Source organism: Bufo gargarizans, chromosome 6, assembly GCF_014858855.1.
Source record: "Bufo gargarizans isolate SCDJY-AF-19 chromosome 6, ASM1485885v1, whole genome shotgun sequence".
NCBI lineage: Eukaryota > Metazoa > Chordata > Amphibia > Anura > Bufonidae > Bufo > Bufo gargarizans.
Genome location: NC_058085.1, coordinates 251,784,559 through 251,798,726, shown reverse-complemented (window position 1 = coordinate 251,798,726; position 14,168 = coordinate 251,784,559). Strand labels below are relative to the sequence as shown.

The window sequence follows — 14,168 nt, the reverse complement described above, 5'->3', positions numbered from 1 at the left end:
GAACGGAACAGCTGGCCCTTCATAGAACAGTACTATCCTTGTCCGTAATGCGGACAATAAGAGGACATGTTTTATTTTTTGGCGGAATGGAAATGGGATGCACACGGAGTAACTTCCATTTTTTTTTTTTTGCAGACCCATTAAAGTGAATGGTACCGTATACAGTCCGCAAAAAAAAACAAAAAACGGAATGGACAGGGAAAGAAAAATATGTTTGTGTGCAAGAGGCCTTACGGTTTTTACATCTCCTGGCACAGTCACTTTCCTCCTCCGACCTACCTGACCTATGAGCAGCATTGGACTGGGATACATTGGGGGAGATTTATCAAACTGGTGTAAAGGAAAACTGTTTTAGTTGCCCATAGCAACCAATCAGATTCCACCTTTCATTTTCCAAAGGAGCCATGAAAAATTAAAGGTGGACTCTTATTGGTTGCTATGGGCAACTAAGACAGCTTTAATTTACACCAGTTTGATCATTCTCCCTCCTTTGACTCTATGGGAGTGCTGGAGATGGCACTAGCGCTTGGCTTTCTCTGACTCGTGCATGTCTACTGCTCCATCAAATGGGGGAACACAAGCGCCTATCTTAGATGACCCCCGCGATCAGACACTACTGTATGTACAAGTTTCCATGGGCCAACCCTAATCATAATAATCCGCAGAGCAGACTTACTGAGGCAAGTAAGGTTCACTTCATGGTATGAACTTCATACAGCCAGCATGTATATTCTACGCTACACCCTCCACCTGCAGTATAAGGCTACAACAAAATGGCCGCCGCTCCTCTTCTACTAGGAGTTAATGGGCCACTGTTATGTCTAACGGTGTACAATCTCTCAGCTGCGGTCTGAGGTCCGCACAGCGGAAGTCACAGGTACTGACCGGAAGTGGCTGTGGAGAGGGAGGATTGTTTCCGGGATGGATTCATGACAGTACACAGTGAAGAAATAAATGTCAGGTTAGTGAGTGTCAGTCTTATGTGCTGTCATTGTGTCCTGGGGCAGTATACACGGCACCTCATCTCCAGGGCTCCTGTGCTGTGCCCATAGATACAGGACACTGGATGTCCTTTACAGGAGGGGATGGGCACTGTGACTGGCATTATGTTAGAGCATTGGCACAGTGACTGGCACTATGTTATAGCATTGACTATGTCATGCAATAGCATTAGCACTGACTGGCATTATGTTATAGCATTGGCACTGTGACTGGCGTTATGCAATAGCATTAGCACTGACTGGCATGTTAGAGCATTGGCACAGTGACTGGCACTATGTTATAGCATTGGCTATGTTATGCAATAGCATTAGCACTGACTGGCATTATGTTATAGCATTGGCACTGTGACTGGCATTAGTTTACACAGTATTATTGCCTGTCAGTGCTGCCCTGAAATCCAAACCATTTGCCCATGCCTATGTCCTAATAGGCTGACCCTCATGTCAGATGACCCATCAGTGCCACAAGATCATGTTGTGGGGCACCAATCGGATGAAACCAGAATTGAAGGTTCCTTTTTTTTAAATCCGATATCTTTTTATAGATTTTTCTCTCATAAGTAAGGCTACTTTCACACTCGCGTTTTGTGCGGATCTGTCATGGACGGATCCGTTCAGTTAATACATCCGTATGCATTAGTTCAGAACGGATCCGTTTGTATTATCTTTAACATAGCCAAGATGGATCCGTCCTGAACACCATTGAAAGTCAAAGGAGGACGGATCCGTTTTCTATTGTGCCAGATTGTGTCAGTGAAAACGGATCCGTCCCTATTGACTCACATTGTGAGTCAGGACGGATCCGTTTGGCTCAGTTTCGTCAGACGGACACCAAAACGCTGCATGCTGTGTTTTGGTGTCCGCCTCCAAAGCGGAATGGAGACTGATCGGAGACATACTGATGCATTCTGAGCGGATCCTTTTCCATTCAGAATGCAAACTGATCCGTTTTGGACCGCTTGTGGGAGCCCTGAACGGATCTCACAAATGGAAAGCCAAAACGCCAGTGTGAAAGTAGCCTAAGCAAACAAAATGCACGTTATATTTACAATGTCAAGATCAATTTAAACACATTAAAGTATAATTTTTGAATTATGACAAACTTAATTGACCATCAAATAATAGTAAAGTCTAACACCCCAGCTCCTACTAATCCCCCTCCCTCCCCTACCAGACTATAGCAATAACAGTCAGTTTTTGCTAGGGTCCATGGAAAGGAATATAATCAGGACTCCAAAATGAGCTCCTCAGGTAAAAAGAGCAACAATCGGACAGATATTGCTCCTCCGGGGAGGCGGCACTACTAGTTATCAACACGCAGACATCCTATCATTTGTCCTCAGCTCCAAAGAATCAGAGGTTTCTAACATCATTTCACTGGGTGCGCCACACAGCTTCTATGCCCATGCAATCTCCCCGCACTTTCATTTAACTGATGATCTATCCAGAGGATAGATCGTCGGTTAAATGAAAGTGCAGAACCCCTTTAAGCACATGTATGACATGCGGTGCACCAAGGGGTCAAAGTGCAGTTCTATGAAATGTCTGACTTGTCAGAGACACGTATAATGTTTTAACCAGTGGGCATCCTTCAACCACACCAGTCAGTAGACGGCCATGACCAAACAGACTTTTGCTTGGTGAGCTCTGACCTTAAAGGAGTTGTCCAAGAAAATTAAAAATCAAATATAAAAAATGAAGTTATACAGTCCTCTGTGTTGCTGATCTGGTCTTCCTGCTGCTTGTTCACAAATTGAAGCAGTAAATGGCAGGTGCCTGCTGCAGCCAGTCATTCTGAAGATAGTGATTGGTTGCAGCGGTGAAGTGCTGGTATATGGCAGGTGCCTGCTGCAGCCAGTCATTCTGCAGTCTAAGGATACATGCACACGACCGTATGTGTTTTGCGGCCCGCAAATTGCGGATACGCAAAAAAAACTGATTACATCCATATGCCATCTGTTTTTTTTTTTGCGGATCCATTGTAACAATGCCTAAAACGGACAAGAATAGGACATGTTCTATTTGTTTTGCGGGGCTACGAAACAGACATACTGATGCATTTTTTGTGGACCCATTGAAATGAATGGGTCTGCATCCTATCCGCAAAAAAACAGAACGGACACTGAAACAAACAACGTTCATGAACGTTCATTTTTTCCCCTTTTTTCATCTCCTGGATGTAAAAAGTAAAATTGCTTGTTAAATTCATAGATATATGTAAGAGACCGGTTACTGCTGCTACCAGGAAACCATGGAGAGAGTTAAAGGGGTTCTGCACTTTCAATTAACTGATGATCTATCCTCTGGATAGATCATCAGCTTCTGATCGGCGGGGGTCTGACACCCGGGACCCCCGCCGATCAGCTGTTTGAGAAGGCAGCGGCGCTCCAGGAGTGCCGCTGCCTTCTCACTGTTTACCGCCGGGCCGCCCGCCCACTGACGTCACGACTTGTATCAACTACAGTGGGCGCGGCTAAGCTCCATTCAAGTGAACAGAGCTGAGCCGCGCCCACTCTAGTTGATACAAGTCGTGACGTCAGTGGGCGGGCGGCCCGGCGGTAAACAGTGAGAAGGCCGCGGCGCTCCTGGAGCGCCGCTGCCTTCTCAAACAGCTGATCGGCGGGGGTCCCGGGTGTCGGACCCCGGCCGATCAGAAGCTGATGATCTATCCAGAGGATAGATCATCAGTTAATTGAAAGTGCAGAACCCCTTTAAGAGTTGTCTAGTTGGCAATTTTCTTTAAATACGTAATGGGGAAAATAGAAGAAATCACAGGCGTCTAGTTCCTGGTCCCTCTCGAAATGTGACCACTCAGCCGATCAGTGGCCGGTGCAGGTCTCAGCTGAGGCTGAGAGGGACCCGGGGAGCGTCTGAACTGGAGCAGCAGTGAAGTCAGTGTGAATTCTTTTATTTCATTGAGCCATTCTCACCTTTTTTAGACAACTTTTTTACCACCCAGACAACCCCTTTAAGAAAATTTTTACCGTCTTGACCAAAACATTACACCCTGAAGTAGTTTGCTTTTGCCCTCAAAAGATTGCAACTTTCTGACAAATTCTCACAACTAACATTTTTTAGAAGGCTCTTTGAGCTTACTCTGTACTTTGTATATATTTCAGTTATTTTAAAATCCAAGCGTAGTGAGAATCTACAGCTACTAATAGTATTGCTTGCGTTTTCCATCCTTGTTCCTGCAGTGCAGAATCCTCATTGCCGAAGACAATGATCCCCTCATTGACTGATCCTCTGGAGATGCAGGAGAATGGCAATGAGCTGACTGATAGAGTACTAAACCTCACACTGGAGATCATCTACCTGCTGACTGGAGAGGTGAGGGATTCCAGAAATTGTCACATGATCTGACTGTGTTTTTTTAATTTAGTTTAAAGTATATTCACGTGAATTGGATCACGTGTGCTGTGGCGTAAGGTTGGACCACAGGTGCTTCTAGAGAGTGAAAGCCATATATCCTAGTATAGTGTTCCTCAACTCCAGTCCTCGGGGCCCACCTGCTGCTCATGATTTGAGAACGTCCCTCAGGATGAATACCCGTGGTAAGTGCTGATGTATTGACACCAATTAGATCACTTGCTCAATACTAAGGAAATCCTAAAAACATGACAGGTAGGTGGGTCCTGAAGACTGGTGTTGAGGAACACTGTCCTAGCATGAAAAGAGAGAGACATAGGATAAACAACTTATTGTATCAGTAAACCTGTAAAGTTCCAGGTGTTAGGGGGTCCCTGGGCACAGGCCAGAGATATCTTGTGGGGGGACGTAGTTCAGTGGTGCCAAATTTTGAGAAACTTGTCAAGACAGTTTCTGTAAAGGTAAGCACATTTTAAAGGGTACAGTGGCAATTACACAATTCACCCATTTATGTGATTGACCATCCAATATGGCAGGACCAGAAAGAATAAGAGGGTTCCAAGGAATTTCAAGGCATGTTACAATGGCAGTTCATGCCGCTGCTGTCCCATACGCACATGTGTCGGCTGCCAATGTGTGAACTAGGACTAGTATTCAGTGTATTTCACTTTGCTATGGTTAAGTCCCCTGATTGCTCTGTGACTAATGGGCTCATCAGCTTTCCTATATATGTTGGGCTCTTGGTTCCACTTCTTGCCTGATCAACAGTTTCGCCCAGCTTTTGCTAGACCTTGCAAAAGAGCTATAACCTGTTTGTCTACCTGTATACCTACCTCTGCCTGTTCACTTTACTCATCCTTTGCCACCAGCCTTGACCTCTGAATTGTCTGTGAAGGTTCTCATTTATCCAGGTCATGGTTATTATCTGTAAGGAATAAATCAAGGCAACTGGACATACTGTAGATTTCTTGAAAACTCATTTTCAAGAAATCTACAGTACGTCCAGTTGCCTTGATTTATTCTTTACAGATATTGACTTCTGAATTGTTTCACGGATTCACATGAACTCTGCGTGCCCTGACCTCTTCCTGTATCCTGACTATGAGTTTTGCCTGACCGCAAGGTGCTTTACTGTGGTGTCTCTGATCCCTGTGGGTCAGCAGCCATCCACACAAGTTGCTTGGCACAGAGGGTCCACAACTGTTGTCTGTAAGGCTACTTTCACACTAGCGTTCGGCTGTCCGTTTGTGAGCTCCGTTTGAAGGGGCTCACAAGCGGACCCGAACGCTTCCGTCCAGCTCCAATGCATTCTGAGTGGACGCGGATCCGCTCAGAATGCATCAGTCTGGCGGCGTTCAGCCTCCGCTCCGCTCAGCAGGCGGACACCTGAACGCTGCTTGCAGCGTTCGGGTGTCCGCCTGGCCGTGCGGAGGCGTGCGGATCTGTCCAGACTTACAATGTAAGTCAATGGGGACGGATCCGTTTGAAGATGACACACTATGGCTCAATATTCAAAAGGATCCGTCCCCCATTGACTTTCAATGTAAAAGTCTGGACTGATCCGTTCAGGCTAATTTCACACTTAGACATTTTTTGATAATATAATGCAGACGGATCCGTTCTGAACGGAGCCACCGTCTGCATTAATATGAGCAGATCCGTTCAGAACGGATCCGCTCAAACGCTAGTGTGAAAGTAGCCTAACAAGGGACCACTTAGTTAAGGGGACAACATCCCATGTTTTCTCTTTTGCCTAGAATGCTGTACCCTGTTTTTGTCTAGAAAGCATTGAGTAAAAGACAGAGAATTGTCATTTGCAGGGGGACAGATGAGTAAAGTAGAGAGAGAAATTTTGAAAAGTGGTAGAGGATTCTGGAACTAAGTTTTCAGAGATTGGTGGAATTGTATTGCTATGTACACACTGAGAAGATCACTGCAAAAGATAAGACATCCTGTACAATGTGATAAATATGTATGTACATGGCTACATTTAAAAAAGAAAAATCAATGAAAACACAGTAGATGCAAATACAACATATAGACTAAGCTCTCATTCTGATATTATAAAATCTGAGACTCTCAGCCAATATATTTTGATCAAAACACACCTGTGCCCGCCTACCAGCTCCAAGGTGGTCTCAGTCTTACAGTACCTACTCTAAACCTATCTCTATGCCATTGGGCATCTACATTCAGGAGAGTGTTCTTTTTTGTTTGTAGTATATACTTGAAGGAGTGGCACCTTCAAGTCTAATGCGCTCCTATTATACCACCTTGGGAGTAGCATTCTTGTGCACTTTTGCCCCACCTATTCCACAGATGACCTTGATTAGGTGGTGCATATAGCTGTGCGGGCTCCTCCTCTCATTGGTTTCTTGATGCACATAGAGGTAACTAGGAACAGCCCACTATATGTGCAGGGTCTGCTCTCCTGAATATAGATGACCAATGACATAGATATAGGTTTAGAGTAGGTCCTGCCTGACTGAGACCAGCATGGTGCTGGTAGGCGGGCACAGATATGTTTTGCTCAAACTATATTGGCTGAGAGTCTCAGATTTTATCATATCAGAATGAGGGCTTAGTCTATATATAATATTTGCATCTATTGTGGGGGGTTTTATGTTCACACAGCATGCATTCTGTCTTTAAATCCAGTAAGAACCAATTGAAATCTGCATTCAGTTCATGTGAATGTGGCTTTGGTAGCCCTGTTTACATGCATCGTTAATATTCTATTAACACCTTTTGTCTGTACTTCAGAAAAAATCTGCAGAATAAGGTAGCGTACTACTTATTTCCAAGGATTCCACATGGAAAAGCCAAATTAAATCTCTCGCTTATTATACTAGGGAAGTGGCTGGAGGGTTGAAAGTTTCTGGAAATGTATATAGTCATATTTGTCCTTCTTTTTTTGCATCATAGGATTGTACAGTAGTGAAGAAGACTTCTGGTCAGTGTATGAACACGAGCAGCTGTCCCCTACTGTCAATGTCTCCGAGTCCCATGAACATACCTCCACTTCACTCACTAATATGTAGGAATAAAAATGAGCAAAAGATCCTAGAACTCACCAAGAAGATCCTTGAGCTGCTGACCGGAGAGGTAAGCTCTGCTGGGAATGCTGGGATATTATTCAGTATAATAAGGGATGATATATCTGGATGATGACTGTATTGTTGTGTGTGTCAGGTTCCTATAAGATGTCAGGATGTCACTGTCCATTTCTCCATGGAGGAGTGGGAGTATTTAGAAGGACACAAAGATCTGTACAATGACGCCATGATAGAGAATCACCAGCCCCTCTCGATAACAGGTAATAGAAAACTTTGATTGTAAAGGCCATAGAGTGAACGAAGTCGTGATGCCAGCAGTCTGTGCCCTTCCTGCTCCTGGGGGGGGTACAACTTCCAGAACACTTACCCCATTCTGGCAGTCCTTGCTCATCAGTTTTTCCCTGTTCCTTGCCAGAGGCATGGGTGCCTTGATATTACTGCTCCATTCATTCCACACTGGCTTGCAGCCTACTTCTCTTGTCTGCAGTGCATCAGTCTGCCCCTAGGGCACATGTGCTTCCTCTGACTTTCAAAGGTCCAGTGCACACACATCCAAACTTATGGGAGGTTGTCTGAGCAGTAGGCATTCTAGCTTGCTAGTCCCTGTGAAGGTGCGCTATATTTCATTCTGACTTCCCGTGCTCAACCTCTGTCTGTTTACTGGACTTGACCCTGAGCCGTTTGACCTGACATCTCCTTGACTTTCGTGTTGACCTTGGTGCTGCCTGCCCTGACCATTAGGCTACCTGCACATGGGTTCAGGTTTCAAAATAGAAAATCTGCATGTGTTACCTGCAGTTTTTGGTGCAGATTTTCCACAGATTTCACCCTTGCAAGAGTACATAATGTATTCAGTCACTGTGTGTATTTCCTACAGATGGATTCAGAACGAGAATTCCACTAGAAAGAAGTCCAAGTCGTCTGTCTTCCCAGGATTGTGCCAGAGAAAATCACAATGGCCCACAGGATCATCAGGTGGATTAAACTGACATGAAACACCAAAGTAGATCTATCTACTCTATGTGGTCTTTAGAAAAGCTGTGTGCACCCCTTTGGTTTGATTCAATAACCCTGCATGGAGGAGATGTGCAGAATTGTCAAAGGAGTTTTTCTACATTTGTCCAGTACATTTTGTTCAAATAATTGGCGTTAAGGAACCTACAAGTGTGACTTGTTTGAGAACATTGAAACATCATTCAAATCTTCATAAGTTAGTGCAATACAGGCAGGAACCTTGGATCCCACTTTTTTTGACGACATTAGGGCTAATTCCAGGGGTTCCCCTATGGTCTATTCCCTCGGTGGATAAAATTTGCCACGTATATCCTGTGGTTTCCGCTGCAGTTTTCACATTGGATGCTGCAGACCTGTTTGTGGCTTAGCTTCACTGAATTGAGCTAAACCGTGAGCGAACACACACCACGGCTTCAAGTGGTGTTTGTCCGCACACCGTGTGGCGTGGTTGCAGCTTTATACCTCGAACTCCAGTGCTGCCTCCAGTTGGAAGCAAATACCTTGTGGCCACTGACTAAATTTTGAAATGGTCTGCACACCAGAATTCCAACTGTGAATTCCACCTTTTGAATGGGTCCTAAGGGCAGTGATTAGAATAGAAAGCTCCTTTCTAGCAGTAAAAATGCTTTTAGAGCTTGTAGGATGCTACTGTGTAATTGTGATGTGGTTACCTATATTGCAGCGCACACCTGATGGGAGTAGATGGACCTACCATGAATACTAGTGGTGCATAGTACTGTTCCCACCTATGGTTACGCATTGGTTTTGTTGGTAACCTTCCAGATGCAGGACTCCAGTTTATGTAACAAATCATTTTCAGTTTCTTAAAACGTTTCTGCTCAGCGTTTTTCTGATTACATTATTTGTTCCACATGGTGAATCAGGGTGAAGATGTGATTGATTTTAAAGTTGAAGTCATTGCAGAAGAAGGGAATATGGATGAGATGGGTGATCATTTGTGTAAGGAGGAGGAAATTCCTACAGATATAAGTCCAGGTGAGTATTAACCACTAAGTACAGAAGAGTCTCAGGTTGACCTTGTTCAGTAACTACAACAGTCAAAAGTGGGCTATCCCTAAATCTGTGACATTTAATCTATCTAAGGAATTTAGGCATTTGCTGTTTGCCATACTATATACACATAGTAGATAGTGGTAGTCTGCCACTGGTTGGTGAAGCAGAAGCATTTCTGCCATATGCGCAGGTTAGTGTAGGGGAAGCAGTTCTCTACACTGCTGAGTACAGAGCACAGTGGAGTGAGTTTGGATGAGACAGCTTCCCCCTCCCTCCCCATGCTTGGTACCGTCCACATCACTCTGCACATTCCTGTACAGCGCTTAGATGTGGGCACTAACTGTGAATATAACTGGTGAGTGGGTGGAGCAACATTGTTTTCCCTCAAACCCCACCTGGTGAGTGCAAGCGGCAGTGTCCTCTACAGTGTAGAAAATGATGTGTCAAATACCCCTCTATTGGTATGCCTTGGTGTGTCATGTGCTCATCCAACCACATGGTGGCAGTATTTTGTTTACAGACTGACACAAGACATACTAAGGCATATATGTACCCTGAACCAAGAAATGTGCCAAAGAAAGTGCAGTATTAGAGAGTAGCTTCGAAACATGTGCCAGACTAGGGTAGCTTGGTAGTAAGCATAGTTTTAATGCAACATTGATATTCTGTTCTGAACTGTATACATAAAATCCCTTTTTATTCCTAGAAAATGACCACACCAAGAGCTCAGATGAACATCTTTTATATCCAGATTGTGAAGAAGAAAATGATGATGCACAAGATTCTCCAGTGCAAAACCCCATGACTCCAGATACACATGCAGTCCATTACAGTAGAGATGCATCATCTGATCCATCTAACCATGACTATCTTTCTCCTGATCAATCACAAATTATTACACAAGGCACAGGCCATAGTGGGAATAAAATCTTTACATTTCCAGACTGCGAGAAACAATTTTTGCAGAGACCGGATATGTTCCCATTTGCTCAGTGCAGCCAGTCTTCTACTTGGAAATCTTATGTTGTGGAGCATCAGAGACTTTACACAGGAGGGAAACAATACTCTTGTTCAGAATATGCTAATTGCTTTTCACAAAATACATATCTTCTTAATAATCAGAGAACACACCCAAATGTAAATCAGTATCAGTGTTCAGCATGTGGGAGATGGTTTACACATAAAGCAAATCTTGAGAGACATGAGAGAATTCACAGGGATGAAAGGCCTTATAAGTGTTCCGAATGTGGGAAATGCTTCACTCAAAAATCAGATCTAATTAAACATCAGAGAATTCATACGGGGGAGAAGCCGTTTTCATGTTCAGAATGTGGCAAATGTTTCACCAAGAAATCAGTTCTTGTTAAACATCAAAGAATTCATACTGGAGAGAGGCCATTTCCATGCCTGGAATGCGGGAAGTCCTTCACCCAGAAGTCAGGTCTTGTCGAACATCGGAGAATTCACACAGGGGAGAAACCGTATTCATGTTTGGAGTGTGGGAAAAGTTTTACTAAGAAATCAAATCTTGCTAAGCACTGGAAAATTCATACAGGGGAGAGGCCATTTCCTTGTTTGGAATGTGGGAAAAGTTTTGCTCATAAATCTGGTCTCATTGAGCATGGGAGACTTCACACAGGGGAGAAGCCATTTTCCTGTTCCGAATGTGGGAGATGTTTTAAATACAGATCAAATTTTATAAGGCATCAGATTCTTCATACAAATTAGTCACTCATTCATATTCCTGACTTTGACTTGAATTACTATACCCCAAATTTATCTTTATGTGGAAACCACAGAGTGAAAACAGAAGCAAGCCTTGTTGGAGCAGTGGCCACCTTTAAAATTGTATTCACTAGTTCCCTTCAATGGGTCTTGGGCAGGATGCTAAAGAGACCAGTCATTTATGGAAACTTACTGGAAGTACCCCGTGGTATGGAAACTTATTGGCAATGCTCCATGGGAAACAAATATGCACAGAGGTATCTCCCAAGGAAGAGACCCATCTCAACAGTGCCACCTCTTGGAAATGGCTCCCTATGAAATCAAAATCGGACTTTCCAACAAGCCTTGGGATTTGACAAGGAAATATATCCAAATCATGGGTATCTTGGCTACATTCCCTTGTCAAATCCCAAGGCTTGTTGAAAATTCCGATTTTGACTCGTAGGGAGTCACTTCCAAGAGGTGGTGCTAAGTGAGATGATTCTCTTCCTTGGGAGATACCTCTTTGTACTTCTATGGGTCTTGAATACTTTCTTGTTCTTTAGAGTTATAGTTTGAAGGGATAGGTGACTGAGAGCAACTGTACCCAATACTAAGTTAACCATTGAATTTTCATGTAGTAGAAACTATTCACATTTGTAATCCATCCACAGAACAAAAAGAAATTCCTGTATTGGAATGAAGGTTTCACATTGTTTTCTCTTATGCTTCTCCAAGAAGGACCTCCCTTGTAATGTTCTGAGCTGCTGTGATTTTCTCCAGGATGATATTTCTTTTCTCACACAATGTGTGATTTTTGTCCTAATATATTGGAAGTGTTTGGTGAACCTTGTTTTATTTAATGTTAATATTTTCAATGTTATAGAATACCGCGAATACACTTTTCACTGTGTATTCAATTACCCCTAATTCTGCATTTTTGTTCCCTGTACTGCCTACTTTTACCTGTGCTTAAAAAAGGGGTGGTAGGCATGGTCCGTCTATAGAAGGAGGAGGTCGCAGAAGCAGGGACTGTAAGTAAATGATTAAAGCCAGGTCCTCCCCAGCAGCTGATAACAGTGCCTGGGCTGTGTGCACTTCTCCCTGTCCCTGCGCTTGGCAGACGCTCCCTCACTCAGCAGAGCTGGAGAAGTAGAGCCGAACCAGCGCAGACCAGGGAAGGGAGATCTGCCGTCTGCTCAGTGTATAAATGAAAGCAACATGTGGTAAGAGGACCCCTGTGCTGCAGGAGATTAACCCTTTAGGGGAAGGGCTCTGGTTACTGACACTTTTGGGGGGCTATTGTTACTGGCTAGTGAGGGCAGGCGGGATTAGCCTCGGGGTGAGGGCAGTGGCGGCCATCTTAACTGAATAGTGAAATTGCAGTTTTATGCAGACTGGTTGCGAAGGGCTGAATCTTATTAACCACCTTCCGCCCGCCTAACGCAGGAATGTGTCCTGCGGGTGGCCAGGTTATTCCTCGTGGACGCATCGGCGCGTCATCTCGCGAGAGGCGAGATTTCCTGTGAATGCGCGCACACAGGAGCGCGCGTTCACAGGATCGGAAGGTAAACCAGTTGATCTACAGCCTGCCAGCGGCGATCATTCGCTGGCAGGCTGTAGATGCGATTTTTTTTTTTTTAACCCTTGAAAGGTATATTAGACGCTGTTTTGTTAACAGCGTCTGATTTACCTGGTCCTCTGGTGGTCCCTTTTGCTTGGATCGACCACCAGAGGACACAGGCAGCTCTGTAATAAGTAGCACTACACTACACCCCCCCTGTCACTTAACCCCTGATCACCCCCCTGTAAGGCTCCATTCAGACGTCCGTATGTGTCTTGCAGATCCGCAAAACACGGACACCGCGGATCTGCAAAGCACGGACACCGGCAATGTGCTTTCCGCATTTTGCGGATCTGCACATTGCCAGAACTATATAGAAAATACCTTTTCTATATAGTTAGTGTGTTTTTTGTTTTTTTTGTTTTGTTTTTTTTCTTACAAAGTCTCATATTCCACTAACTTGTGACAAAAAATTAAATCTCACATGAACCCACCATACCCCTCACGGAATCCAAACGCGTAAAATTTTTTGACATTTATATTCCAGACTTTAGGGCCCCTAAAATGCCAGGGCAGTATAAATACCCCACATGTGACCCCATTTTGGAAAGAAGAAAAATTTTACAACAGAAAGTGAAAAATGTCATTCCTGTATTGGAATGAAGGTTTCACATTGTTTTCTCTTATCCTTCTCCAAGAAGGACCTCCCTTGTAATGTTCTGAGCTGCTGTGATTTTCTCCAGAATTATATTTCTTTCCTCGCACAATGTGTGATTTTTGTCCTAATATATTGGAAGTGTTTGGTGAACCTTGTTTTATTTAATGTTAATATTTTCAATGTTATAGAATGTGTTGTTCTTGGCTCATGTCTTCCAAATCAAAATAAAATAGCATGGTATTCTGTATGGTCACCACTTCAAGGTGTTTATCTATTTCCACTTAGTCTTGCACTCACCCTCCACTTGAGCATAAATCACATCCCCAACACAGTCCACACATGCCAGGTATACAACTTGCTGTCACCACCCAGATTTTAAACCAATAAATACACAAAACACGCACTGCTGTCCAGCAGTCAAACTGTGAACAAACTCTAACAAAGGCTATGGATTATTTACAGCATACAAGGACCAAGCTTATTAAAGTTCCAGCACACTGAACACATTCTTAGGGTCCCTTAAACATGACTACCATTTCTTAACCACTGTCCAAGATCTGCTCTGGCTGTGGGAATATGTCTTTAACTTTTCTTTTAGCTGCATTCACTGCTTCCTGATTTCTATCAGTGATATCTTGCCCTGTACTGAACATATTGCTGTCATTCTGGTATTGTTTGAAAGCTTGGAATGTCAGCCTTCAAACAAGGAATATAAGCAGCTAAAGCAGCCACCACCTCTCCTGTTCAGTCTGGAAGAGGGGGGTAGGCATTTGCAGAGCTGACAGGCT

At 43.8% G+C, this 14,168-nt stretch overlaps 1 protein-coding gene across 2 annotated transcripts; it reads left to right on the top strand.

Moving 5' to 3' along the window:
- Positions 1-813: 813 nt before the first annotated feature.
- LOC122940065 (zinc finger protein 3-like) lies at positions 814-12,296 on the top strand. 2 transcript variants are annotated; one of them, XM_044296392.1, is made up of 7 exons: positions 814-961; positions 4,199-4,331; positions 7,296-7,475; positions 7,563-7,686; positions 8,304-8,401; positions 9,325-9,436; positions 10,161-12,296. In XM_044296392.1, exons 1-7 carry the CDS (start codon positions 930-932, stop codon positions 11,180-11,182), a joined length of 1,701 nt encoding a protein of 566 aa, XP_044152327.1. In that variant the 5' UTR covers positions 814-929; the 3' UTR covers positions 11,183-12,296. The 2 variants fall into 2 exon arrangements, with proteins under 2 accessions (XP_044152327.1, XP_044152328.1); XM_044296393.1 differs by having other exon boundaries at positions 898-961; positions 4,204-4,331.
- Positions 12,297-14,168: the final 1,872 nt, after the last annotated feature.